Source organism: Apiospora kogelbergensis (genome assembly GCF_038363985.1).
Source record: "Apiospora kogelbergensis strain CBS 113332 chromosome Unknown utg000007l_segment0_segment0, whole genome shotgun sequence".
In the NCBI taxonomy this organism is placed as follows: Eukaryota; Fungi; Ascomycota; class Sordariomycetes; order Amphisphaeriales; family Apiosporaceae; genus Apiospora; species Apiospora kogelbergensis.
The window spans coordinates 76,796-101,488 of NW_027117424.1; the positions used below are offsets into that span (position 1 = coordinate 76,796).

Here is a 24,693-nt window from a genome sequence, read left to right on the forward strand (position 1 = left end):
GGATGTACAGAGGGAGCTATATGATACAAAAAAACTCCGTACCTCCGTCTAAGCGAATATTGCAACTAAGCCCTACTCTCCAGTAACTTCACCTGAGTTGTTGGGTAGCGTAATATCTGCGGATCCTCCGCCTCCCCTGTGTTGGTTGTGTTGGCACACAAGTCTATCCTGACCCTTCGTTTAGGCACGATTATAGCCCGATCGGCCCTCCGTTCCCATGGTATCCGCCTCGATGCTGTTATATCCTGACCGACCCTTCACCCGGACGCGGTTATATCCAGACCTTCTGTCTGCCTCAACCTTTCCAATCTGATCATACCCAGACCAGTCCTCTGTCTTCGCACCGCCCTCCGCCCCTGCTTCCCCAATGCGGTGGTATCCCGAGCGGCCTCTCACCTCCACCCGATTGTATCCGGATCTGCCGTTGGTATGCATCTGGTCCTCAAGAAGTTCTTCAGGCTCAGCGGGGCCATGGCTGTCGCGGACAACGAAAGACGGGTACGTTTCTACCGGCTGAGGAAGGGCGTTGGCGAGGCCATTGAGGCCAAGCAGGATAAAAAGATTCAGGATGGAAGTCTTCATTGTGCTGAATAGTGATAGGCCTAGGAGAGAAACAATATGAAGGTATATGATGGGAGCTGCGAGATAGGAAGTGATACGTATTCAGAGTGAACTGGGAGTCTTTGCGGAACGTTGGTCTGTATGGGAATCAGCCTGGTGCATGCTGGAGAAACCACTCTATTGTGTCTCTTCGACTCGGAGAGAGAGAAGGCCCTTTATACACGGCAGGACGAAAGGTCATCTGGTATATATCTGCGAGGTCGCGAAGCCTTACGAAAACGGAGCTGAACCGGTTTTGACGCCGCAGTTCGGATATCGCGGGTGGTGCGCCCAGATAGCCATCGCAGAATAGCCCCGCTCGAACCATTTATATCGCCTTCTGCCCAAGTCCAGAGGTTCTAGTTCGCGCCAGTTGACTCTGAAATGGGCGGAGCGTCAGGTCAGGCCCGATTTGGAGTGTCGGCGGCTGTATATCAGCTACGGTGCTGACAGACGTGAACCATCCAAGGTACGACCTGATACATAGGCTGCTGGCCGCATTGGGTACAGGCTTCCTTTAGTTCTTCCCCCGAATGGTAGATGTGAGCCAGTAGTATACTAACATGCAGTACCGGCCCATAGTGCGAATGCAGAGCTGGGAGCAAGACGCGTCTGACTGGGCTACGAAGAAGCACTTCCTAACCGGGATGTCCGTTAGCTTCGCAAAAGCTAACTAGTAATTGACAGGCTGAAATATCGTATTGTGCTATTTCGTTTCAAAGCACCACTGCGGTGGTTCTAGACCTCACAGAACGGCTCACGTCGCATGCGGCCCTTATCTCAGGCGATAGTTGCGGCACCAGCTGTATCCAAGTGGCATAAACCATCAACCATCTATGCAATGTATATAAGCTCCATATGTAAAGTTCAAAGTAATGGTGCCTGACGGCAATCATGTCTCTCAAGCGCATGCCAGACTTCTGCCGTGACCGCAACCTTGTGACGGTCCGGGCAAGGCCCCCGCTCTATGTCGACCAAACTGCGCATACCCACTATCGCCACCTAGGCACCAACGGCAGCGGCTGGCTTGGAATGCACCGGTCGGGTAGCGGGCACGTCGTCCAAGTCCGACAGGCCCCCCAATTCACGGTCTCGGAGTTGGGGGTACTCTCCGAGATCAGCCATCCCAGTATTGCACAACTCCTAGGGATCTACTGCAGCGGTCGTACCACATCGGTGGTCCATGAACACTTGGATTTGGACCTCTTTGCCATCGCGCCACTGCAATCCGAGGTAGAGGTTGCGACTGTTATGATGCAGGTATGTGTGCTGGGGTTGAGCGAAATTTCTAGATACTGACTGGCGGCAATAGATCGTATCCGCCATCAGGTACCTTTTGTCCCTGCCTACGGACGCCCGCGCAGCGGATGTACGTGTTGCGTCAAATGGGACGGTGAAAATAAGTAACAGACCAGTATAAACACATCGATGAGTTGATCTAATGATGGAACAATAGCCCTCGACCTGAGTGGAAGACTATCGACAGACCTCAGTCGCCGAGGAGAAATGCATCGGTTTATGTTCTCATATGTAGAACAGATCATGGCGGGTTTAGTTCGCAAGGGGTTTTACTGGTCCTACGACGCTGCGGATTTCCTGGACATACTATACGCAGGACAGTTGCCGCCCATGATTGTAAGAGATCACAGCATGCCATACGAACAAGACCGGCTGACGCTTCGCAGCATCCCTTCTTCCACAAGTCGAGGTCTTCTGCTTGCTTGCAGGGTGCTGTTCGTTTGGCTGCGCGCGAAGCACTGGTGAGGTTGGAGTGTATTCGGTACGAAGGAGACAGGCATGGTCTTCGCAGAGGTGTAGCAGTCAAGAGAGGTGCTGGAGGTGGAAGAGGGAATGCAACATCACTGCTAGACTCATTGGATAATGATGGGACTAAATTTCTGCACGCAAACGCCCACCAGGCTGCCTGATCTGCGTGGGTAAATGCGGTCCTGGCAGCCATGTATCGCGAGAGCCTGTTTAGCTGCGGAAGGCTATATGGTGATTGATTACGGCATAATCAAAGGTGACGTCGTTGGGCTGGAGTTGAATGCCTAGTGTAGCTCAGATAGGGGTAATTGTACACAGTGGCGAGAGAGTAGGCCTCAATGCTGAGAGCCCTAATGGCTACCGTAGGCTAGACACGAGCTCAGGTATATAAATGACTGGCTTCTCCGCTATATGCTCCTCCACTCTACCTCGTTTACAATATAAACAAACTCCTAGCACTCCGTACGCTCCCGTCATACGTCATCTCTTCAATGACGGTAACTGTGGCAGTTCAGCGTGGTCACGCTGGAAGGCGTCTACCACACCGACCACGTCTATCCCTTGTAGTAATTCTCTCCATTTACTACCCCGTTTTGAAGAGCCTGATGGGTGCGCTCGACACCAAGTCACTCGTATTTTATGCCAAACTTGCAGGGGGCTGCGATCCCAAGTGCAATCCTGTGTATGGAACATCAACACTAAACTGATGCCCTTCGTTCACGACCCTCAGGCCTTCCGCAGTATCCTCGGTGCAAGCGAGGCCTTGATCTATGGCGACTTTGCTACCGAGTTCTTCTCTCGCACGACGTCGAAAACATTGGCAATTATGGCAAAGGCTACTAAGGCGGATCCGGTCCAGGCGTACCTTCAAACGCAAGGATACCTACTGGTTGGGGAAGAACGGGTCCGGTTAGGGTCGGTTACACGGTTACGACGTGGCGAGTCGTTCATCATATTGAGGAAAACACGACTCATACCCCTCCAAGCTATTCTCAGTCGCACGCCGACCACGCAGGCGATGAACTTCATCGCCTGGAACAAAGCTTACTCGGTGTTCCCCAAGACGACCTTTCTTGACCACGAGGTGCTTCCTTTGAAAGGGGCGGACAAGGATGTCCGAGCCGAAATCGCAAGGTCTGGTGAATTTGGCTGGTGTTTAGGGGTGAATGCAAGCCCGCACCAGGAACTACGCCGGAGCCATCGACGAATTGGAGACTCCAGGACCTGGAAAATGGACCTGGACACACTATGCGTCACCCAGCCAGGAACACCGACTGCGGTTCTGGAATATTCCAGTTTCGGCATCGAACAACCAACGGTTTCGCTCGAGGCGACGTGGTACCAGCTGGAAGAGAGTTTGAAGTATTCTATCAGTGTGAAGCCTCTCACCTCACAAGTGCTGAAATACCGCTACACATGCTCGCGACAGGAGCCCCCCGAGCGTCTTCGCCAAATACTCAAGCGTTATACGTTAGCTCAAATGCTATACTTGATGCCGAAAACCAAGTTCGAATCAATAACGAGGGGGACTTCCCCCACAGACTTCGATTTGGATGGCATGAGATTCGACCATCCTCCTGGTTGGAGCTATAAGGATCATATACTGCCAGACTTGTGGTCAAGTTTAGGATTGGACGGCGACAGTAGCCATCGCAGGCTATAAATATCCATTAAATTCTATACGAAGCCGTCGTACCCTGTCTACCCAGGGAACCCAATCGCTCCCATCTGCATTTGCGGTTCCGTAAGATGCTTGGTTGGGGCTGCCCCATTCGGACATACCTTGAACTCCTGCCTTCTTCGACTAAAACACGCGATCAACAGTGTCTGGTGCTGCGTCCTTGCTTTGGTCCGGCCCATCCAACTCACTCCCAACAACTACCGTAGGTGGCGGATACTGCTTTTCCTAGGTTATTTATTTAGTGTGTAGTGGAATTTAACATATTCGGTGGCCACGTGAGTCGCGGAGGGGGGGGGGGAGGGGTGCTTACAACGTCGCTTAGTGTTAACGGTGACATGCCCCTTTGAGATATGAAGAGATACTGTTTGCGCCTACAGGGCACTTTGATATAGATGTAAACCTCTGCTCCGTATCGACGCTGAAGCCTTCGACTGCTTTTCACCCATGTCTTCCAGTTTTTCGCTATGTTTTCGTTGCTTCTATCCCTTCTTTTACGCGTGGGCAGCACAGGGCCTGGGTTCTTTCTTGAGACGTTTTCCATTCGTTCCTGAGCAATCATTTACCGTTGGTAGGAGCCGTGCCTATGGGGAAGGGAATGCCAAAAACAAAATCATATGACAGTAAAAAAATTCGGGTTGATACTAAACTATAAGCCTTTGTTCTCATTTCTTTTATGGATTTGGTGATTGCTGTCCCCGACTCACGGTCAACGAGACGGAACCGAAGTCGGCCACAGCGAAAGCTGTCAAATCATCTCACAAACCATTGGTTCTGGTGTATATGCTGTGACCTAGCGCAATTTTGTGCGCAGAATGGATTTCACGGTAGACGATAGCGGACCGATATTGCCTCGGGCTCTAGCGATGGAACAGCACATGGGAAACAATTGGAGTTTTGTGGACATTACGCGAACACCTGAGGGCTGCGTCCCTTCTGAAGCTACAGGCGCATGAGGTGAAGTGAAATAAAAGTTCTTCTCTGTTGGCAGGCAGAAGGGCGCCATCCGTCGATGGGGGCGCCCCTAGTAAAGCCAATGTGAATATGAGTCAGGATCTATATGGAGGCGAAGCGGCTCTGAAGAGCTGTAACGGAACACAATGCCACTGGTTGTAGCTTTGACCCGAAGACAATGAGGCTTCAGCCACCAGCTGTTTTGACCCCGCGTAGTATAGAACCCGAAAGTCCATGGATGGTCCAACTTTTGGCGTACTTACTGTACTAACTACTGCTTTTCCATCTGCACTCTCTTGAGTACCATGTACGGTGTGCCACTGTGAAAGCAGAAATGACCTTGTGTTGGGAGATACCTCTCCTCACTTCTCTGTTCATTGGCCGCCGCCGCCCAGAATGCACCCAGCGCATCAAGATCATAATTCAGCCAGTATCCAGGGTGGACCCAGTGGAGTGCCTCGGGAAGCACCAGATGCTGTCAGTCGGCCTACGCCACCACCTACAGGGGTATGGCATTATGGACCGAATAATGGTGATTAAGGGTGCCGGATCGTTCGTTATTGGATCAGAATACTATACACCTGCCAATCTAAACCCTTGTAAAGTATCTAGCTGTGACTCCCGGTTTATAGCGCTCAAGGAGGAGGTCATTATCCCTATCGAAAGTGGCTCCATGCATACAAGCATGTCATTGTCGATGCAAAACTAGGTAGGCCACATCGGATTGTACTGGTCTCATCAACTGAGCCTCTCTTCACTTTTGATATGTCCATGCTGACTTTCGTGACATGCCTGACTGCCGTCGTTCAGCATCCCAAGTAGCACCTTTATTTCATTGGACTGCCAGCTCAAGAAATAGATTCGAAGGAACCACCTACCCTCCCCCATGTCCCTGGAAGTGGCAACTAGGTAAGGCAACGTTATTCGTACGAAGCTAGGCAGGGAAGGGTTTGCGTTGTATGCAATAATATTTCACCCATCCATCTAACCCGATCGCTCTTCACCAATGAGCAGGCAGTGCAGAGTACATTGCCTTTTACCCGCTCGCTCGATGCATGGGGGCTTAGTTAGATAACTGACACCTTCCTGCATGGTAAGGGCTTTTTATGGACATAACAGCTGGTGCTTCTCACCTGCTCGGCCTATGTAGCCTACGGTGGCAAATAATAGGGGCTGGGCGTGTTGGGAAATAAATGTACGCCACTTTCGCTTGGTAGAGACTACCTGGCTTTGCTTTATTCCAATCCTTTTCTGGCTGAACTTTGATTGCTTGTTATCCTTGCGAATTTTGCCTAGATCAACTTCCAGAAAACGTTTTCCGCAAACTTCACCTTTATACTCTGAGGCTGATTAACTATTTTTATTTATTCTTTTGATTATCTGTTGCCCACAAAACTGAGCCAAACAAGAGACCAGGTTGGTGGTAACAGGACGGGAGAAAACAACCACGACAACGCCCGCAATCTAGTCTAGATTCACGTGAGATCTGGGGTCTGGAGCCGAGAGCAGATCCATCGTGTCTGGAAGCAAAGAAGCTGAGCCAGTCTTGCCAGAACAACCACCACCCTGAAATGGCTTCAGGAAACCCATTGACAGACTTGTACAGATCGCACAATGCAAGTCCACCGGTAACGAAAGCCAAATTGAGCGAGTTGGACATTGACAAGATTCCCAACAATCATAGACTACGCCATGACCTTAATTTTGGCCCGGAGCTGCAATTCCGACCCAACTGCGATGGCGAGAAGGGCAGGAAGAAGCAGGCCAAGGCGGATGAATTCTGGGCCAATCTTCGTGACCAATTGCACGAGTATATTACAGCTCCGGCATCATCCCAGCAACGCCTTGGAATGGACCGCGACTGGTGTCTTCCAGACTTGTTGAAAGAAGTGAAGGAGATTCTGCACACTCTTATCTCCTCTCAGGATCAAGTATACCTTGATGAGGGGTTCAACGTAGAGTTGATCATGCAGCAGTTCTACGAAGGGACCACCGACCTGGATAAATTAGCGTCCTGGCTTTCCAGCTTGCTCAAAACCTACTGTGCTCCTGGGAGGGATAAGCTGGTGGACGAAATGTACAACAAGCTGGCAAACGGTAACCGAAGGAACGACATGGGAGATTTGATTCAGGGACTGCGTAGTCTCTTGAACCTACTGGAAGGGATGAAGCTCGACCTTGCAAACCATTTTATTCGCTGTTGGAAACCCACTCTGATCGAGGACACTGTAAATTTCGAAAAGCGCTTCTTCTGTAAGAAGATCCAGAGCGGCAGGCTCGACCCTCATCCAGGAAGCCAATGGTATGTCACAGCCATTAGGGATATTGGCCTCAGTCCCGGATCCGCGTCTGCTTTCGGCGGTATGGCAGTGTTTTTCGAGGCTTTATCCAGGTTGATCCTTCCTTCCAGCCCCCAGCAACTCCCAAATACGTTCGCCTTTGACGAGAAGCAGATAACAAAGCTGCGCAGCGACGTACTCAATGGCATCCACCTGGGAATATGCATGCGCCTTTCCAGCAAGCTCGAGGGTATGTACCGAGATTCGAGAGGAGCAAGTACCCTCATCCCTACCTCTGTCCCTACCCCAACCCTAATCACATCGAGTCCAGCCACTCCTGGCTCCACCTACGCCAGGAGCCACGGGCAAGATCCTGGTTTCGGCTCCATTACGAGTTCATTGGGTTCACTCTCCGTGGCGGCACCCGAGACGATAAGGTCGCCTTGCCGCTCATCAAACCATATGTTACGCCAAGATATCTTAGATGCGCAAGACACGGAAAGGAGCAAATATAACCTCTACATCGCCCTCACGGACCTCCTGTCGACAGCCCCAGCTAGTGCCGGGACTGCTAGCGAAAGGAAGCTGATGAGGGATTCTTTCGCAGTTGAGATCTTCCGCTTCACGAATGCGCCTACAGAGGCGCTTCGTCAAGTCGAGGAAGAGCTTGGCCAACATCTCTACCAGCCCCATTCGCAGCTCTTCCAAGAGGTTGAATCGCACTTCTGGATCCGCCTCATCGCGGAGCTTCAAGAATGTGTCAGGACGCTCAAACCCCTTGGCAGTCTCGGCCTCTTCTCGGCAGCTGTAGGTCGCCGTAACTATGTGCCATGGGTCGGGCCAAGCGCTCATCCTATGTCCAGTAATACAATAGGTATCTCAACCCAAGAAGCCCACGCGAAAAGAGGAATAGAAGACATAGCTGCCAGGCTGGCGCATCTTGGCCTTCTTCATTGGAGAGTGTGGTCGCCGCTAATCTATCTTGGCGGTGACAATGGCGGTGACAATGGCGGTGACAATGGCATGGAGTTAAGCTACGCGGTGGGTATCTGAGGCGTGCACAGCTTCTTCTACGACGGCATTCGACGATTTAATCAGCGACCGAAGCGAATTCAAAAGACCTCGATAGTGACCTAGCTGAATAGATACCTGTGATTATCCAGATGTTAGCCGCTTGCTGACTATTCTCTTCAGACACCGTTCCTATAACTTTTCCTTTTATTCTAAGCACAAGATGCCTGAGATGCAGTAAGATGGACGTAAGATAGGGGAGCTGCCTCCATACGTTGGTGGTACGTAGGCTTTGAGCCGCAAGGCAAAAAAGTCGGAGCATACCTCGCTACAATGCATTAAACTGTGACCATGATTATCAAGATTATTCTTTCAATTCACCGATACGGCAAATGCAGAGTAAGCTAGGGATCGAGCAGCACGTCACCGATCCCAGTTTACAGCTCAGTTCCACGGCTCATATTGTTTATATTATACAATTGGTATGAGACTATCACTGCCTCCCAAGCGCTGCTTTCCGATTGGTGACTAGGTTCCCATTCACTGGAAACTGGAATGAAGACGTGATTACATTCCGTTTGCCCTCCGTTTCCATGGCATCCACCACGAGTTGCTCTATCTCGACCTGCCCGCCCTGATCATGGCCAGACCTGTCATCTGTCTTCAGTTCGTCCTCTATCTCTGCTTTTCCACACTGCTGTGCCCTGAGCATTCTCCTCTGGAAGAGTATCGAGCAAAGGCCATTATTTCCGGCGAACCTCGCGCCTTTTTCGGAAGGATATGTAATAAAGAGCTAAGAAACATAGCTGTATGATGAGCAGAATTGCGAAAACCTTGCAGTTCCTAGCAAGGTAGTCCTCCCCCGCTACCAGCGAGCCAGTGCCACCAATCCCAGCAGTACTTTGCCGTGAAGCCTGTCAAGATGACGACGACGACAATGTAGATAGCTTCTATAACCAAGCATCCAATGGCGATATAGATCAGGGTGTCGCTGTTGTTTTCCATAGCGAAATAGAGGACGCTGTAGGATGCCAAAACCAGCAAGCCAGAGAGGATTGCGCCCAGACAGCAGAGCGCCACGACGAGCCGGGTATGCTTGGCATCAGTGGGCATGTTGTGGCTCTCAAAGAAAGAGCGAAGGGGAATATTCGTGAACCAGGCAAAATACGAGTACAGGGCAATATTAGTACTCCCTATGATGAAGGTCAGGGAGAGCGCCGCCGAAATTGGAAGAACGTCCAAAGCGCCCATTGCGGGAGTAGCTTGGCTAGAAGGAAATGGAAAGCGGCAAAGAAGGCAAGAGGGCGTCCGTGTATCCGCACAGTTACGCCAGGCGTTGTACAAAATTGATAGACGGATGCAAAAGGCTAGTATACGACTGGTATGATTAAAGGAGGTATGCCATGACTGAACATTGATCGAGAGAAACTCTCCCTTTTATACACAACGAAAACCGGCGCAGTACCAGTCCATGGTGTCTGCCTTGCTACGCCCCTTTACACAACTCTCAAGTCCAACTCTTCTTGGACCAGGGCAACGCTACCGCCCTCCGGCTTCATCCGTAAGGCAATTGTTTCCTAAGTTCCATTCGACAGGAGTAGTAGGTTTGTCGCTTTAATGTCTGGCGCCGTGGGCTGCGTATCGCGCACATCCCTTCCCTGAAATATAGAGGATTTGCCAATTCACGCCTAGATGCGGTAAACTGCCACCTTTGGCCCTATCATGAGGATTTGTTAATGGAGCCGTTCTGTAACGGCACGGGGTGGCGTCAGAAGCGATTCGAGCGAAAATCGGAACACGACACGCGCCATGAATTTTGTTGCGCCAGAAGGTCATCATGACTTGGTCCCACGGCCGCGGCGGAAGAGCCGTACTAAGCCAGTTCTGGAGTTTTCCACGAGCTGAACAAGAGCCAGGCCTGGTGTATAGAATGTCCATATCTGCACATCTCCACCATCGGATGTCGTTTTGTTGTCATTGGATGAATGTTATATCTTATTGTCTGCCATGCACTGACTCATGAATTCCGGCCCATTGAGTGTACGCCCAGACTACATAAGCAATCACCTGTAGATATCTACATTCACCTGTAGATTTCTACACCTCAGCTACCCCTCCACACCTACTCTACGAAATATATATTAACTCACCGTAACGAACAAGTCCCACATGGGCTTATGCAATCTTCCATGTCACGCCGCTCACTGAACTTGCCAATGCCCACACCAACGGGAAGGCATAACCCATTATACTCCCAAGATACTAGCTCAACTATGTCAAAGACACGGGAAACCAACTTCCGGCTTCCCGAGGAATGGGAGGCGCAGGAAATCCTGGACGAGGAAGTCGTCGGCGAGAAGACGTACTATTTGATCAGCTGGAAACCCACTCTTGTGCCTGAAACGGAAGTAAGCACAACACTGCTACAGACGTGGCGGGACGAGATGGACAATTTGGTTGCTCCCAACCGTGATTCTGTCTTGGAAAGCCATGTGGTGCTGCAACGTTGTGATCAGTGGCTGGGTACTATCATCGGAGAAGAAGTTTTGGACGGTGCGACTCACTATAAGGTCCAGTGGGAGCCGACCTTCGAGCCTGATAGCAATCTGGTGGACATGGCAGAGCTACTCAAGGAGTGGAAGCTGAAGCTCCGAACGCGGAGTGGACGATTATACACGGAAAGGAGAAGGGTGGGGGACCGCAGGAAGTCCGGTCGGGGTCGAAGCCCAAAGCGACGGGGTAGCATCGCGGAGTAGAAGAAACTCATACAAGCCGTTAATTACGATAGCCACCAGTCACAGACCCCTTAGCGACTTGTTCGTATTGATATACGCCAATGACTGGTTCTCAGCACGATCAGTCCTAGCTTAAACTTTGACTAAGCTACTCGATGATGTCTATTTCTACTACGCATCACTCGCTTTCCATGCTGCCTATATAGGAGAGGATCACTGCCTCTTGGGCACCGCTTCCCGACTGATCGTTGACATAAACACAAGGGCTGAGCTTATGAAACGAATGAAAATCAGCAGCAGAAGAGGACCTAGCTAGCCCTAATCTTCGCCTTTTCGACGGGCTGCTTGAGCCTTGGAGAAGTTCCATCTGGCCATCCCACTCTTTCTCTGAATACACCTTGAGAAAGGTTTCACGGACCTCCGGTAGAGCGGTTCGTGGCAGGTCTTGTAGCGAGACACTCGAAGGTCTCCAGTGAACCTTGACCGTTGCCAGCGTGCCTTTCTTGCCCACGTGCTCATCAGTGAGCTTCTCGTACTTCATCATGATCTGACCCAGCGCTGCGGAGGTTGAAGTCGTGGGAGGGATGGAGTGGGCCTAAATCAGGTACATCACCGTGCTCTTCTCTAGGACCATTGTTTACCATGATCCTTATTGGCTTTGTACCTCAAGATACGGTTGCCAAAAGAAACCGGCGCATTGCTGTACGTGTAGGAAGTCTTCCTATTTCAGGCGCTCTCGGCGGAACCTGGATAGCCGGCGCTAGTTCAATTGCAGTAGAGCTCCAAACCGCGACACATGCTTGGCTAACCTTTATCCGACATAACTGAGCAGCCGGGAAACACGCCGACTGCACAGTGTAGCATACGTTTGGCGATCGACAACATGGTCCCAATCCCATACGACATGGCAGCGAGCACAACTGGTGCAGAGACAAGCTCCGACTTGTCATGGTAGCATGACGACCGATTGCTACCAAGATACAAATTCAAGGCTACTGTCACTTGCGCATGGCAGTCAATTCCCGTTGTTCCCCGGATCAGTCCGCTGATGATGTGGACGTACCCGGCCGCATCCAGTGGAAGAGACCAGTTCCAGGCCAAGAAGATGGTTCGAATAGAGGATGCTGCCCAAATCACTGTAAGCAGTTTCACGATACGTGAGATGCGTTCTTTAGCTCGTCCAGTTAACCGTGGCTCGAGGCTCAGGAATGGAACCATCCCCCAGATGACGATGGTAAAGTAAACTGTGATAAAAGCAAGGTGTGCAAGGGATTCGTCTAAATGACGGTCGGCGTCGTTTGTCTCAAAAACTGGCCGAAGTCTGTTCTGCGTAAACCATGCAAAGTAAGCGGCTGCCCCCGGGATGGCCAACAGGATGGCAAGAAGCATGAACATCTCAGTAAGGCAGCCTAGGCAATACAGGAAGTATGAGGCCTGAAGAAGGCATTTAGAGATGGGCGCCATCTGGACGCTGTACACGAAGACCGACGATAGCTGAAAAGACTAATTACATAGCTTTGTGTACTGGATGTATCGCATGCGGAAACCCAGGGGAAGCGCGTCCAGCTATATTATAGAGCTCGATTACTGGTGAGTACAGCCACCGAATGCCGAGTTTCGTATATCTCTGTCAGTATCTATTAAAGAGTACGATGGTGAACTCGGCTACGTACTACATCATATAAATTATGAGCGTTCGTAGCCTCCAGTATTACCCTCAAATAATTCACTTCCATTATTTGCATCTTCTTTGGTAAATTCTTCGCCTACGTCCGTCCTGGTAGGCTGCCGCCATGGGCTTCTCGCAGAAGTGAACAGAGTGGTCATTGCGATACTGAGGCTCCGGCCTCATATCAACCCCAATACCCAGAATTTGGGACTGTCATGGAACCCAGCGAGTATTCAAATCGATACAGCAGCATTGCTTTCTCTTCCTCGAGCAGACCAGAAGAGGATTGGACCAAGATTTCAGACTTTGCCGAGCGCAGGCGGATACAAAATCGTATTGCTCAGCGCAATTACAGTGCGTAACGTCGATCATGTGTATGAGTAGCCCTTTCAGCCGGGCCTCCTAACTTCTACAGGAGAGAAGCTCAAGAGAGGCTTAGAAGGCCTTGAGAAGAGATCCGATACTAATAGCACCCCTGTGGGTGCCTAGAATCAAGCACAGGCGCCCAGGAAGGAAACCAAGACACTGAGTATGACATCAGATTCCAATGTAGCCTCTTTCAACGCACCCCAGCCTGAATCGCAGTGTATACCACCTATGTATATCGATCATGGGCGGCTGTTTCCATCTTCACGTTATACTCTTCAGAGGTCACACACACCGCCGCATACGGCCTACCCTAACCTTCATCCTCTCTTGGACGACATGAAGTTGTCGCCTCTGTTGCCTCACGGGACAGTTCCCCCCGCCCGCCCCAGCACGGCCGAGGCCTACATGGCCACAACGGTGCCGTGCACATTTCCATCTATTACGCACTTCATCGACGCTATCATTGAGGAGAGTTAACCCGGAGGAAGCCTTTTATCCGTCTGTGAACGTGTACGCCCTTGATTGCATAGGCGTAAACCGCATCCCATGAAGATTTTGTGCCGCCAAAGACTGTCACGGACTTTGCAGTATCAATGGTGGCGGAATTCCTTAGGAAGTCTCTGCTATGAAAGAGAGGAACGTCGAATCCTTCCTGGCCTTTGTAGTCCGGCATGAAAGGCTGGGACGTCAAGCCCGTAGCTATTACCAATTTCTTGGCAACAAATCTGGCTGCGGTGCCGGCCGTGTCCTGCGTGGTCAATGTCCATCCACCTTCAGGGCCGCCACGGTGTTCAACGGTTGCGACTCGGTGACTATATCGGATGGCCTGCAGTACGTCAAATCTTTCGGCGTACTGAGTTAAATATTCATGGAGTACATTCCCGGGAATATGCTCGCCCGGATTCACATTGAATATTGTGGAGTCCATGGGGAAGTCTGGATACTCGTAGGTACCCAGCATATTATTGCTCTTGAGACCCGGGTACAGGCGGTCCTTGGCCCATGTTCCACCAAGGCTGGAAGCAGCCTCCAGGATCACGAGGCTCTTCTCTGGGTTCAACTGGTGAAAGTTCTTTGCGACAGCAAGTCCGGATAAGCCTGCAATGCGATGGTTCTGTCAGCTTATTTAGAGGCATCAAAGGACGGCGTTGGGTACCTGCGCCGATGACGACAAGGTCAAGTTCCTCCATTCTCTTCCATACGGTCAATGCGCGACCGAGATCCTGGCGAAAGCAAGTACCCGGCTATTTCACCCAGCGCTGAATTAAAGCGCTACGTAGGGATGGGATTCGCCCGGGCACCTTCAGTGTTGAGAACTGCAGATCAGCAAATAAATGTAAATGATGCGACTGGACAATACTGGAGCTCAGCGGGAACGAGGGATATATTTTCCGACGGCAAGTAAAGAGTGTCAGAAAAGGGCCAGGCCTAGGGCCAACATAGCCTAGAAAAGTTAGCGGTGCAGGGCGCGGCGGAGGCATGGGTCGAGGCTCATTTTAGCTCGTGTCCAGGTGCAGGGGAAGCTTCCGAGAGGATTCCATATGCGATAGCACAGGCAAGGGGAACGTATATAGGCCATTTGAGTTTTGCTTGTGGCTGTAGGGCAGATGCCTCTATGAGAGATCCAGGCTGGCTGGTACATGTAACATGTAACATCTCCGTAACATAGCAACCCAGCAATTTCGCTAAAACATGTGTTTCTTATCGAGGCACGCATGCTAGGATATGGTTTACGTGTAGGTGTACAATACGCCTTTGGTGTAACGTGACAATCGTTTTCTATTGGTTATTTGCGATTGCCTAGCCTAGCTAAACACAGCGTTTCACCACCTGGAGCGTTGCACCGCGATGGAGCCAAAGTGCTCTCTGCGCATTTGCAGTTTTAGATTGGGGTGCGGGCACCACTCTTTTGCTTAAAGCGGTAGACTGGCCGGAACTATTTGCTGATCGCACCAATTCGAGTAGGTCGATCACAAATGTATGCTTCCCTTCCTACCCCTGTGTTAGAAGACTTGAATCACGGCAGATCCGATGGCAATGCCATGTTGGTCGCAATACCGTGGCCTGGTCTGTGTGGCACACAGCATATGTTGTTGGTTGGGTTCATATCAAAATAACCTTCTATTTGCCCAGAGAAACTTCATCCCCTGGCCTTGCCGCTTTCCCTGATTTCTTCGGTATCGGACTGGGTTGTTTTCCTCCCTACAGTCCTTCCCTTCTGCTTCCCGGTACAAGCTCCGAGGAACAATTCAGTTGCTGTGCTGAAAAAAGATCGGAAGACCAGTCGCGATGGATGCTTTCACGATCGAGGCCTTTGCTCTTCTGGGCATTGGTTTGGCCGTGATTGGACTGCGCACATACTGGAGGCTGAGCACCGTCGGCATCAGGAATCTCAAAGCCGATGACTACCTTATGCTTTTGGCTGCGGTATGGGGCTCTCTCGGCTATCTCCCATACTCAGGTTTATGCTAACTATATCAATATCAGGTCGTATATTCAGCTGAGACATACCTGGCATACTCTGTGGGGAAGCTCTGGCACGGCCTTGCCAACAACGGCATGACAGACGATGAACGGCGCCTGCTCGATCCTTCCAGCGAAGAGTACAGATTACGGTACCGATGCACCACCACCAGTCGCACTGACGAACACACTGACTAACTGTCGGGTGAAGTGTAGGCGGCTCCAAAACGCAGATAGCCGGGTGGTCGACTTACACGTTCCTGCTATGGGTCCTGAAGGCCGCCATGTGCACTTTTTATATCCGTTTGACTGTAAGTCGTCCTGGGTGGCTTCGCTCCTGATGCTTTAACTAATGTGGTCGTCAGGATGGCCTTAACTTACTAATGAGGATCTATGTCGGATTCGCACTCATCGCATCCACATGGATCGCCGTCCTTTTCTCCATCCTTTTTAGTTGCCAGCCTCTAGGGAAGAATTGGCAGATTTATCCTGACCCAGGCAGCATGTGCCCCTACCAGAAGCTACTTCATGGACATCACGACTAACTAGGATGCAGATTTCTGCCAGCCCGCCATCTCGAAAGTTGATATCTTCGTCACAGTCGTGCTCAATGTTGTGACTGATCTTTATCTGTTGACTATCCCAATCCCCATGCTATGGCAGTCGAGCATCAAGCCGGTCAAGAAGGTTGCATTGATAGTGATGTTCTCGGGCGGGGTTTTTGTGACCGCTGCGGGGGTTCTGCGCTGCGTGCTGATAATAACGGTGAGCTCTTTCTCCATCCACCTGGACTCATTCGTCCGCATGTTGTGGACAACAATCCTCTCCTGTGGTGCAGCGTCCTAATCCATACATCCGGCGCCTAGAACCCCGTAACCGGTGCCCAGCAAGCCGGGTCTTGGGCCGTCCGCGAGACCTTTGTGGCCGTGATTACTACCAACCTACCCATGGTCTTCCCTATGTTCCGCATCTGGCTCTACCCTATCGCAGGCACGGTACGCCAGTACTCATCGCGTGCTCTCTCGCATCTTTCGAAGGACTCCCGCAGTGGGATTACCGGTGGTAGTACTAAGCCTCAGCAACTTGGTGGCGCTTTTAGTCTCGATGATAGGAACCCGCGGCGCGGCAAAGGGGTTAGAAGCGTGGATCATATCACAGGTTTGACTTTTAGTGAGAGCGAAGAGAGGCTTTATGATCAGAATCACAGTCCGACGGGTAAGGTCCCCGTCTCTGCAGAGACGAGACGATACAGCACTCAATATCCATCCGTATAATAGCGCAAAAGATCGGTCCGTCGAGGTCAGCATCAAGGTCACCTATACGAGTATCCATTATTCTTAGTCCATGTGCAGTTACATACGTGTCTGGCCTTTCAGGAGATTTATTTGGCAATGCGCCTGAATATCCCACAAATTAAGCGGCCTCTGTACCTGCGAGCATGGCGGGGTACATGGTGTCACGGCGTGGTCATGGTCCCGTACATACGCACCATCCAACCTGCCGTATTGCCGTATGTACTGAAGAAACGGCTCTCGCAACGTTGCACCGTTTACTGGCGGCCCTTTGGCATGCTGTTTGTTAGCAGATGTTTGAAAACGGACCTGAGCCGTATGGGTAGCCGAATCTTTCAGTGCGGTTGGCGGTAGAAATGCGCTTTCGCGGTGGTGCTGGTCAACTACGCTTGTGTACTCCTTTGCTACGGCCTACTCCAGATTGGATACTTGATCGACATGTGAGATGTCATCGGTGCCCGCTTGCCACGCATAGCTACCGCCATGCTGCTCATACGGCCCATACGACTGGTGATCCTTGCCGAGCAAGACCTCCGACGATCTGCAGAGTTGGAGGACTGGGGTAGGTTATGCTAGCGCGGCTGGCACGAGTTCTGACCCCATGGCGGGACTTCGCCGGCGACTCGCATTCCACCGCTCCCAATACGTATGGGCCTGTCGTAGCTGCCGAAGTGCTTCTGTAGTTCTTTGCACTGACGTCGATGCATGATGGTCGAAATTATTGGTCTCCCAGGTAAAGCTGGCCGGGGGTAATGGTACTTCTACGACACGGATCAACAGCTTGGGAAGAGAGGTCGAACGACTAGTGTTAGAGCTGCGGGGCTAATCTCCCGGGGAACAACATAAAGTGGGCCACTCAGCCTTAAACTGTACCCGCGAATGATCCAACACCGTCCCTTTTACATACTATCGCTGTTCAACCATGGTGACCAAGGAAGTCTATGGATGAGTGAATACCAAGATGGAAAATGACGCATTATTGAAACGTTTGAAGGAGCTAGAGCGTCGCGCCGAAGAAGCAGACCAACGCGCCGAAGAAGCAGAGCAGCAACGCCAGCTGGAGCGACAACGCGCCAAAGAAGCAGAGCAGCAACGCCAACTGGAGCAACAACGCGCCGAAGAAGCAGACCAACGCGCCGAAGAAGCAGAGCAGCAACGCCAGCTGGAGCAACAACGCGCTAAAGAAGCAGAGCAGCAACGCCAACTGGAGCAACAACGCGCCGAAGAAGCAGACCAACGCGCCGAAGAAGCAGAGCAGCAACGCCAGCTGGAGCAACAACGCGCTAAAGAAGCAGACCAACGCGCCGAAGAAGCAGAAAAGGTTAACCGCCTAACGACCCTCTCCGAATATCTCGAAGCCTGCCACGAGTTTGTCTACGCAAAATTCCAGGTCGAGCCAAATAAAAGTCTTACATCGAAGGGTCCAACCACGAACCCCCAAAACAAATATTGCCCGACGCGCCTCATCCCTTGGTCAGACTTCATCGACCAGCAAAGGACGGTGTTCGGCGACCTTTATTCACTATACCCGACCGAAACTAGAGCTTTCGAGAGTCTGGCGTTTTTGCACGGCCTTGGAGAAAGGATAGCACGAAAACGGATTGCCAACGAAAAAGATCTCGAATACTTTCAGCACATCAGTGTGGAGGATCCCGTACGATCGATTGTCGAGCATCTTGTATCTGTCGACGAGGTCAGGGCGGCTTTTGCTCTGGGGGATGGTATCGTGTTTGAGAACCACCCGAATGCTATTAGCGACATCTCCGAAGAGGTCGTTGACCGCCTTGCCACCTCACAACGACCACGCACCCCCGACCAACCTCGATTCGAACGCCTTCGACTCCGGCCCGATCAAATCTGCATTTACAGGCAGGAGGGCGAGACTTCGACACAGCGCACAATGCTGTACATCAACGAGTACAAGGCGCCTCACAAGATCACTCCCCAGCATCTCCGCGTAGGGCTTCGCTCGATGGATATATACAAAGAGGTCGTGAATCGGGCTACGATCCCAACCGCAGCGGACCCCGAGGCTCTGTTCCAATACCATTCGGAACGGCTCGTCGCGGCTGCCATAACACAGACGTTCCACTACATGATTGAAGGTGGACTGGAGTACGGCCTGGTCACCACAGGAGAGGCAATTGTCTTTTGAAAGTGGACTGGTCCGACCCTACGACCCTACAGTACCATCTCGCCGAACCGCGGGCAGAGGTGGTCGCGCACCCGCGTGATGCGCGTTATTGTACGGCGGTCAGCCAGATGCTTGCTTTCAGTCTGCTAGCGCTGGACTACTCCCAAGGTAGACGGTATCATCGCCAGGACGAGCGTGAAGCGGTCATGTCCAGTCTAAAGACCTGGTCAGAAGATGTCGAGACCATACTCAAGACGATACCAGTCGATCAGCGGAAGGCACCATCGAGCTCGCCCGCCTATGAGCCTGACCCATACAGCGATGCTGACCGATCGCCATGTATATCGCGGAAGAGGAAACCAAGGAAACCGCCCGGGAATGTGACGAGGATTGGTGTGCCAGCGCATTCGCCGGAGTCATCCGACGATGAGAGCACGAGGCGAATGCAGGAGACGCCCACGCCGCTTGAGCCAAGACGCAGCGGACGGATTCAAGCGGCGCAGCGGGCCTTGCCCAATCACACGCGGAAAGACGGCCACGACGCCTACCGCAGTCGCCAGCAAAACGATGGTTACTGTACGGAGGAATGTCTGCGCGGTTTGACGCTACAGACGAAGACGCGGCTTGATGAAAATTGCCCCAATGTTGCTGCTCATCGACACGATGGGGATGGTCTCCACCACCGCATTCGCCATGCCAGATTTGTGACACTGCTCCGCGACCAACTCAAGCGCACTCTTGACGACGGGATCGAGAGCCTCGACAAGGGAGGTGCTCGTGGGGTCCTCTTCAAGGTGACTCTTCTGGCATATGGGTACACCTTTATTGGCAAGGGCACGGTGCCAGCATTTATCGAGGATCTCGAACACGAAGCAAAGGTCTACCAAGCCCTGCAGCCATTGCAGGGTAGAGTCACGCCGATCTTTCTCGGGGCAATCGACCTACGTACAATATCACGCACTTACTACTACGACTTCCGCGTCCGAGTTCAATACATGATGTTTCTGTCTTGGGGTGGTGCTAGCTTGGACTCGGTGCGCACTACAGGCGACGATGGCGATCTAAGCCGTCAATTAACCCACGCAATCCATGCCCTGCACACTTGTGGGGTTGCACACAAGGATCTACGGTCGCCTAATATACTAATAAACCAAGAGACTGGACAGATTAGGATATGCGATTTCGAAAGGGCTGTTTTGATGGAGCGCCCTCGGCTCCCTCTTGGGTCGGTGGTGCCAAATAAGAGAAGGCTCCCGGCGAGAAACAGCGGGGTTGGAAAGATGGGTCGTGACTTGCCTTATAAACGGCAAATGCGCGAGGATTTGAACGCAGTCAACATGATATGCTTGCGATAGGTATAAGTACGAAGATATCACAAGCGGCAGCTTTGACTGGTTATCTTGCAGCATATTTTCAGGTTCAATTCATTGGCAAACGCTCTAAACGCTAAATGCTACTCCTTCTGCTCCCGTGACTCCCTGGTCCTAGTCTCCACGAGGATTCCGGTGTGAAGAATTAGTGTGCGACGTACAGCCATTTCCTATTCAAACCGAGATGACTTGGAGAACATCGCTAGGATGGATGGTAAGAAATACATTCCCACGGATTCCTCTAGGTAGCTGTCCTCGGTATCTATAGACTCGAAGTTAATTAGTTCGCTTTCTGTACTTCAATACAAGCATAGACAGAGCTGCCGCTAGTGATATCTTCCGTATCAACATGTGCCACGTCTTCACCCAAACGGCATACCGCTGAGACTCGTCCGAAGGTCCTCCAGCATTCCTACCATTTTCTTTGCCAGAGTACTCTGTTGCAACTTGCGCTGGTAGTCCTTGTGGTAGTCTGACATGCGTCTCGTAGTATTTTGCATAGATTCCCCTTGACGGCCCGGGGACGACTTTGCAGCATTCCCCCCCCATTCTGGGCGGGCACTGCCGTGGTTGAGTCGACATGATCGGCGCCAAGGGTCTTCTAGCTGGCACCCGGCTGTCCAAACGCACAGCTCTCTGCAGCGACGCATCCATCGCGCCGTGGTCGGCGTATCTTGTGGGTGCTGGCCAAGTACCTGCATTCGTCGCCGCGGCTGGTGCAGTGTTCGTCGTGGAGCTGGGCTCGGTACGAGCGGGCTGCCGTTCCACTGTCGGTTGGGAACCTGGAGTGCCTGCTGTATGATGAGCGTCAACGGCCAGTCGACTATGTAGTCAATAGACGAGAATCATGCTTACCTTGCGGCCTTCGCGGCAAAGGCAGCTGTCTCGGACCCATCTGCCTCGTGGGACTGTTGAGAATGACAGTCCCGCCGTCATCGTCGGGGATGACGTCGTAGACAGACAGAGGCTCCGCCGCGGCAGCGGGAACTGCTGTAATATACTCGGGGTCGGTTTCGTACTCGGCATCCGCGTCGACATCTATATCGCCATCGGCATTCGCGTCGTCGTTGGCATCCGCTTGGGCCTCGAAATGGATGGCTTCGACTTGGCCGCTCGATCGCGTCGCTCGGCCGTGGCTCGGTCTCGCATGGCACGCGGCTGATCGTCGAAACTGTGGCTGTTAGTAACAGAGCTGAATACACTCGACGGAACGGTAAGTGGGACATGGGGACGGACAATCCTGTTGAGGTCCGGCACGCGCTGCCCGCGTGGGACGTGCATCGCCGTCTCCATCCGCTCGTGCGTCGGGTTCCAGTACGCAAGAGCGCTGAAGACATCGCAGAACCGCCCGAGGTCTTTTGTCTTGTTCTGCAACGACAAGCCGCTCTTGCGAACCTTGTCTTTCTGCGCCTTGGTATGGACCATGACGGAGGCCTAGCTACTAATACGGTTCGGGTAACTTGCTGGACTCTCTTGGAGCATATTCCTGGTGTCCATGGAGTTTCAATAGCGTCCCGCGTAACGGTAGATATACTGTAGTCACACTTGGCTTGCGGGTGTCAAATGGGGATGGCATGATGAGCTCGAGCGAACGTCGCCAGGGGAGATGCTGTTCCGGTTCCGAGCCCATGTTGGCGAGAAGGATCTCGGGCCAGCTTCTCTTCGACGTGTTTCGAGGAGAAGTTCTTGCGCAGTTCAGGAGTGTTGGGCGGTTGGTTCTCAAATGACGCGGGCTTGCGAACCGGCTCTACGCTAATAACGGTGGGCTTGACCTGGCCCGCTGATTGCGCTAGTGCGCTAGTGCGCCCTTGCTACTCTTTCGACGCTGCACTCCAACAGTAGGGCCAACAGGTCTGCAGCAACTATGAAGCCAGGACCGGAAACAGCGTGCGAGGATCTTCGAGCTCTCGGCGGATGCAGCGAAAGGAGAATACGCTGATGGATGATTCAGGCTCCGAGGCGACCGACCTCTACTAGAACGGTACAAGCGGAGCGGGAGGAATATCAGGTTCTGTCCTCACCAAGGCCGGTATGGAATGCATCACAAGCTGTCCGTCCGGCGTCCATTCCGTCTCTCAGTGCCACTTGCGCAACGGTTCCCATTCTACATCACCATCAGGCCAACAAAACTCAGGACTGAAACCAGCCCGTGAGACTCTTCGAGCTTACGCAGCAAAAAGACAGTACTGTATGTTACTGGGTGATTCTGGCTTCATTCGGAATCGGCGTACCACGTCGATAAGGGTACAATTGAATAATACGATCGGGGGACCAGAATGGTAGTTGGGCCTCCCAGTACCATTTCTGCATACTACTCGATGGGAATTGGAGGACCCCCAGAGTGCCTCGTGTGAGCCAGCAAGTGCGTCACGGCCAACAACGGAGCACAACAATATCGGCGCTGCTGTCCGCTGGCTTTGCTCATCTGGACCTGCGGCGCCATCAGCAGCTCTGCATCCTGAGGTCGACATCTGCCCTACCGCCGCTTAAGAACGCAGAGCTGGAGAGATAACTTTGAACCGACTACGAAAAAGCATTTCCTGATCGAGAGTCTAGCTTCGCAAGATGAACTGCAGATAAGTCACACCGTCAGTACTGCACCGGTCTCTTTTGACGACTGTACCTTGAGGTACGAACCCAATAGGACCGGAAGTCGCTTCAGGTAGCATGGCCAAAAATGGGTGCAGATAGCTGAGCTATGATACTGGTAGGTACGAGCTAGAAGAGCTGCATTAAGGCTTCGGGTACAAGGAGCGCATGCTACTATTTGAGTATCTGGGAGAACAACCAGATGCGTTTCTGCTACCTCTCGTGAACGGACCGAACTAGCCCAAAGCAACGAGCCACAGAAGCACTTCGGCAGCCACGAGGGGCCCATACACATTGGAAGCGGCGGAATTGAGTCGTCGGCGAAGTCCAGCAATGCGGTCAGAGCTTGTGCTAGCCGTGCCAGCCAAAAGACAGCAAAGGTCACCAGCCGTATAGGCCGTATGAGCAGTATGGCGGTCACTACGCATGGCAAGCAGGCACCGATGACATCTCACATGTTGACCAAGTATCCAATCTGGAGTAGGCCGTAGCAAAGGACTTCACAAGCGTAGATGACCAGCGCGACCGCGAAAGCGCACTTCTACAGCCACCACTGGAAGCATTTGGTACTCTGGCATGGGCCACGTCCGTTTTCAGACGTCCGCTGGCAACCAGCATGTCAATGGGCGCCGGCAAGCGGTACAAACGTTGCGAGGGCCGTTTCTTCTGCATACTGTAATACGGCAGGTCGTCTACGGTACGTCTGTACGGGACCATAGCTACGCCAGCATGGGATTTGACGCAACATGGTTAGACCGGCTGCCAAGAAGCACTTCCTAATCGAGAAAGCGGTAGCTTCGCAACATGATCAACCCATAAATGGCAGGTTGGGTACTGTACTGTATTGCGCTGGTGACTTCTGGTTACTGGACCTCGAGGTACGGAGCCTGGCATATCGGAGTAGCTTTCGGTAGCATCATCAGGAAACGGTGCAAAACGAGTGTGCTTTGCCCAGAGATACGGGGAAGTACGAACCAGAACAGCAGCACGGGGGATTCGGCGTACAGTGACCCCGAGCTACTCCGGGACTGCGTACGAGTACGGCCAGATGCATTTCGGCTACCCTCGAACGCTGGGTATGTCGTAAGGACTGAACTAGCTTACACCAGAAAAATCCTCTGTCAAACTCTTGCGACTGTCGGCTCCCGTTCAGCTTGTCTGGCCGAGTGGGCGGATTCAACCCTCAGGCTCTTCGCGACACAGGTCGCTTCTAGCTGCCACGGTAGACACTGACTTCCCGGAAGGCCCGCTGTTCCTGGAATGGCAGGTAGAGAAGACCCCGACGCTGAGATGGTGCGAAAAAGTGAGAAGCACAGGTCGGGCACGGTGCTGTACAGTCATCTTGAAGGGGCTTGCGTTTTTGCTCATGGTGGCTCGGTCACAACTACGAGGAGACTACAGAGACTACAGAGACTACAGAGACTACAGAGACAGCTGTCGTCTCCCAAGTCTAACCTCCGCCAAGGTCATTAGATTCAGATAGACCGCTCCGGACGACTTCGTGTGATGGCCCTCTGACAGTGGCAGTCAATCAACTTGAGCATGGTAAACACGAAAGCTGGAAAAAGTCGACATGACATACAGGCGCAGCATGAGCAAAATCCAATGTCTATTGGGTGACAGACAATCAAAAGGCGGTCCGCGCACTGGCACGAGGCCCAAAGCAGCTACGACCTACACAGCTCGACTGCTTGGCCGGCACAGGCCGAACACCCATTGGCCCGTTGGGTGGGGTTAGCACCAGCTGATCTCGAATTAGCGCCATGCGCTGCCCATTTTGTTG

General features: G+C 52.3%; 4 protein-coding genes across 4 annotated transcripts; 3 read left to right on the forward strand and 1 right to left on the reverse strand.

The window, feature by feature from the left end:
* Positions 1–1,494: 1,494 nt before the first annotated feature.
* PG998_010375 (uncharacterized protein) lies at positions 1,495–2,528 on the forward strand (the record flags this gene model as incomplete). Its single annotated transcript, XM_066877191.1, has 4 exons — positions 1,495–1,860; positions 1,913–2,003; positions 2,057–2,235; positions 2,286–2,528. 4 exons carry the CDS (start codon positions 1,495–1,497, stop codon positions 2,526–2,528), a joined length of 879 nt encoding a protein of 292 aa, XP_066726245.1.
* A 10,994-nt stretch (positions 2,529–13,522) lies between these two features.
* PG998_010376 (uncharacterized protein) lies at positions 13,523–14,252 on the reverse strand (the record flags this gene model as incomplete). The annotated part of the gene is made up of 2 exons (XM_066877192.1): positions 13,523–14,160; positions 14,219–14,252. The coding sequence occupies 2 exons, from the start codon at positions 14,250–14,252 to the stop codon at positions 13,523–13,525; spliced, it is 672 nt and encodes a 223-aa protein (XP_066726246.1).
* Positions 14,253–15,351: 1,099 nt separating this feature from the next.
* On the forward strand, positions 15,352–16,799 carry PG998_010377 (uncharacterized protein; the record flags this gene model as incomplete). The annotated part of the gene is made up of 5 exons (XM_066877193.1): positions 15,352–15,489; positions 15,550–15,677; positions 15,737–15,836; positions 16,075–16,290; positions 16,392–16,799. 5 exons carry the CDS (start codon positions 15,352–15,354, stop codon positions 16,797–16,799), a joined length of 990 nt encoding a protein of 329 aa, XP_066726247.1.
* A 979-nt stretch (positions 16,800–17,778) lies between these two features.
* PG998_010378 (uncharacterized protein) lies at positions 17,779–20,122 on the forward strand (the record flags this gene model as incomplete). The annotated part of the gene is made up of 3 exons (XM_066877194.1): positions 17,779–18,942; positions 19,005–20,055; positions 20,118–20,122. The coding sequence occupies 3 exons, from the start codon at positions 17,779–17,781 to the stop codon at positions 20,120–20,122; spliced, it is 2,220 nt and encodes a 739-aa protein (XP_066726248.1).
* Between the last annotated feature and the right edge of the window lie 4,571 nt (positions 20,123–24,693).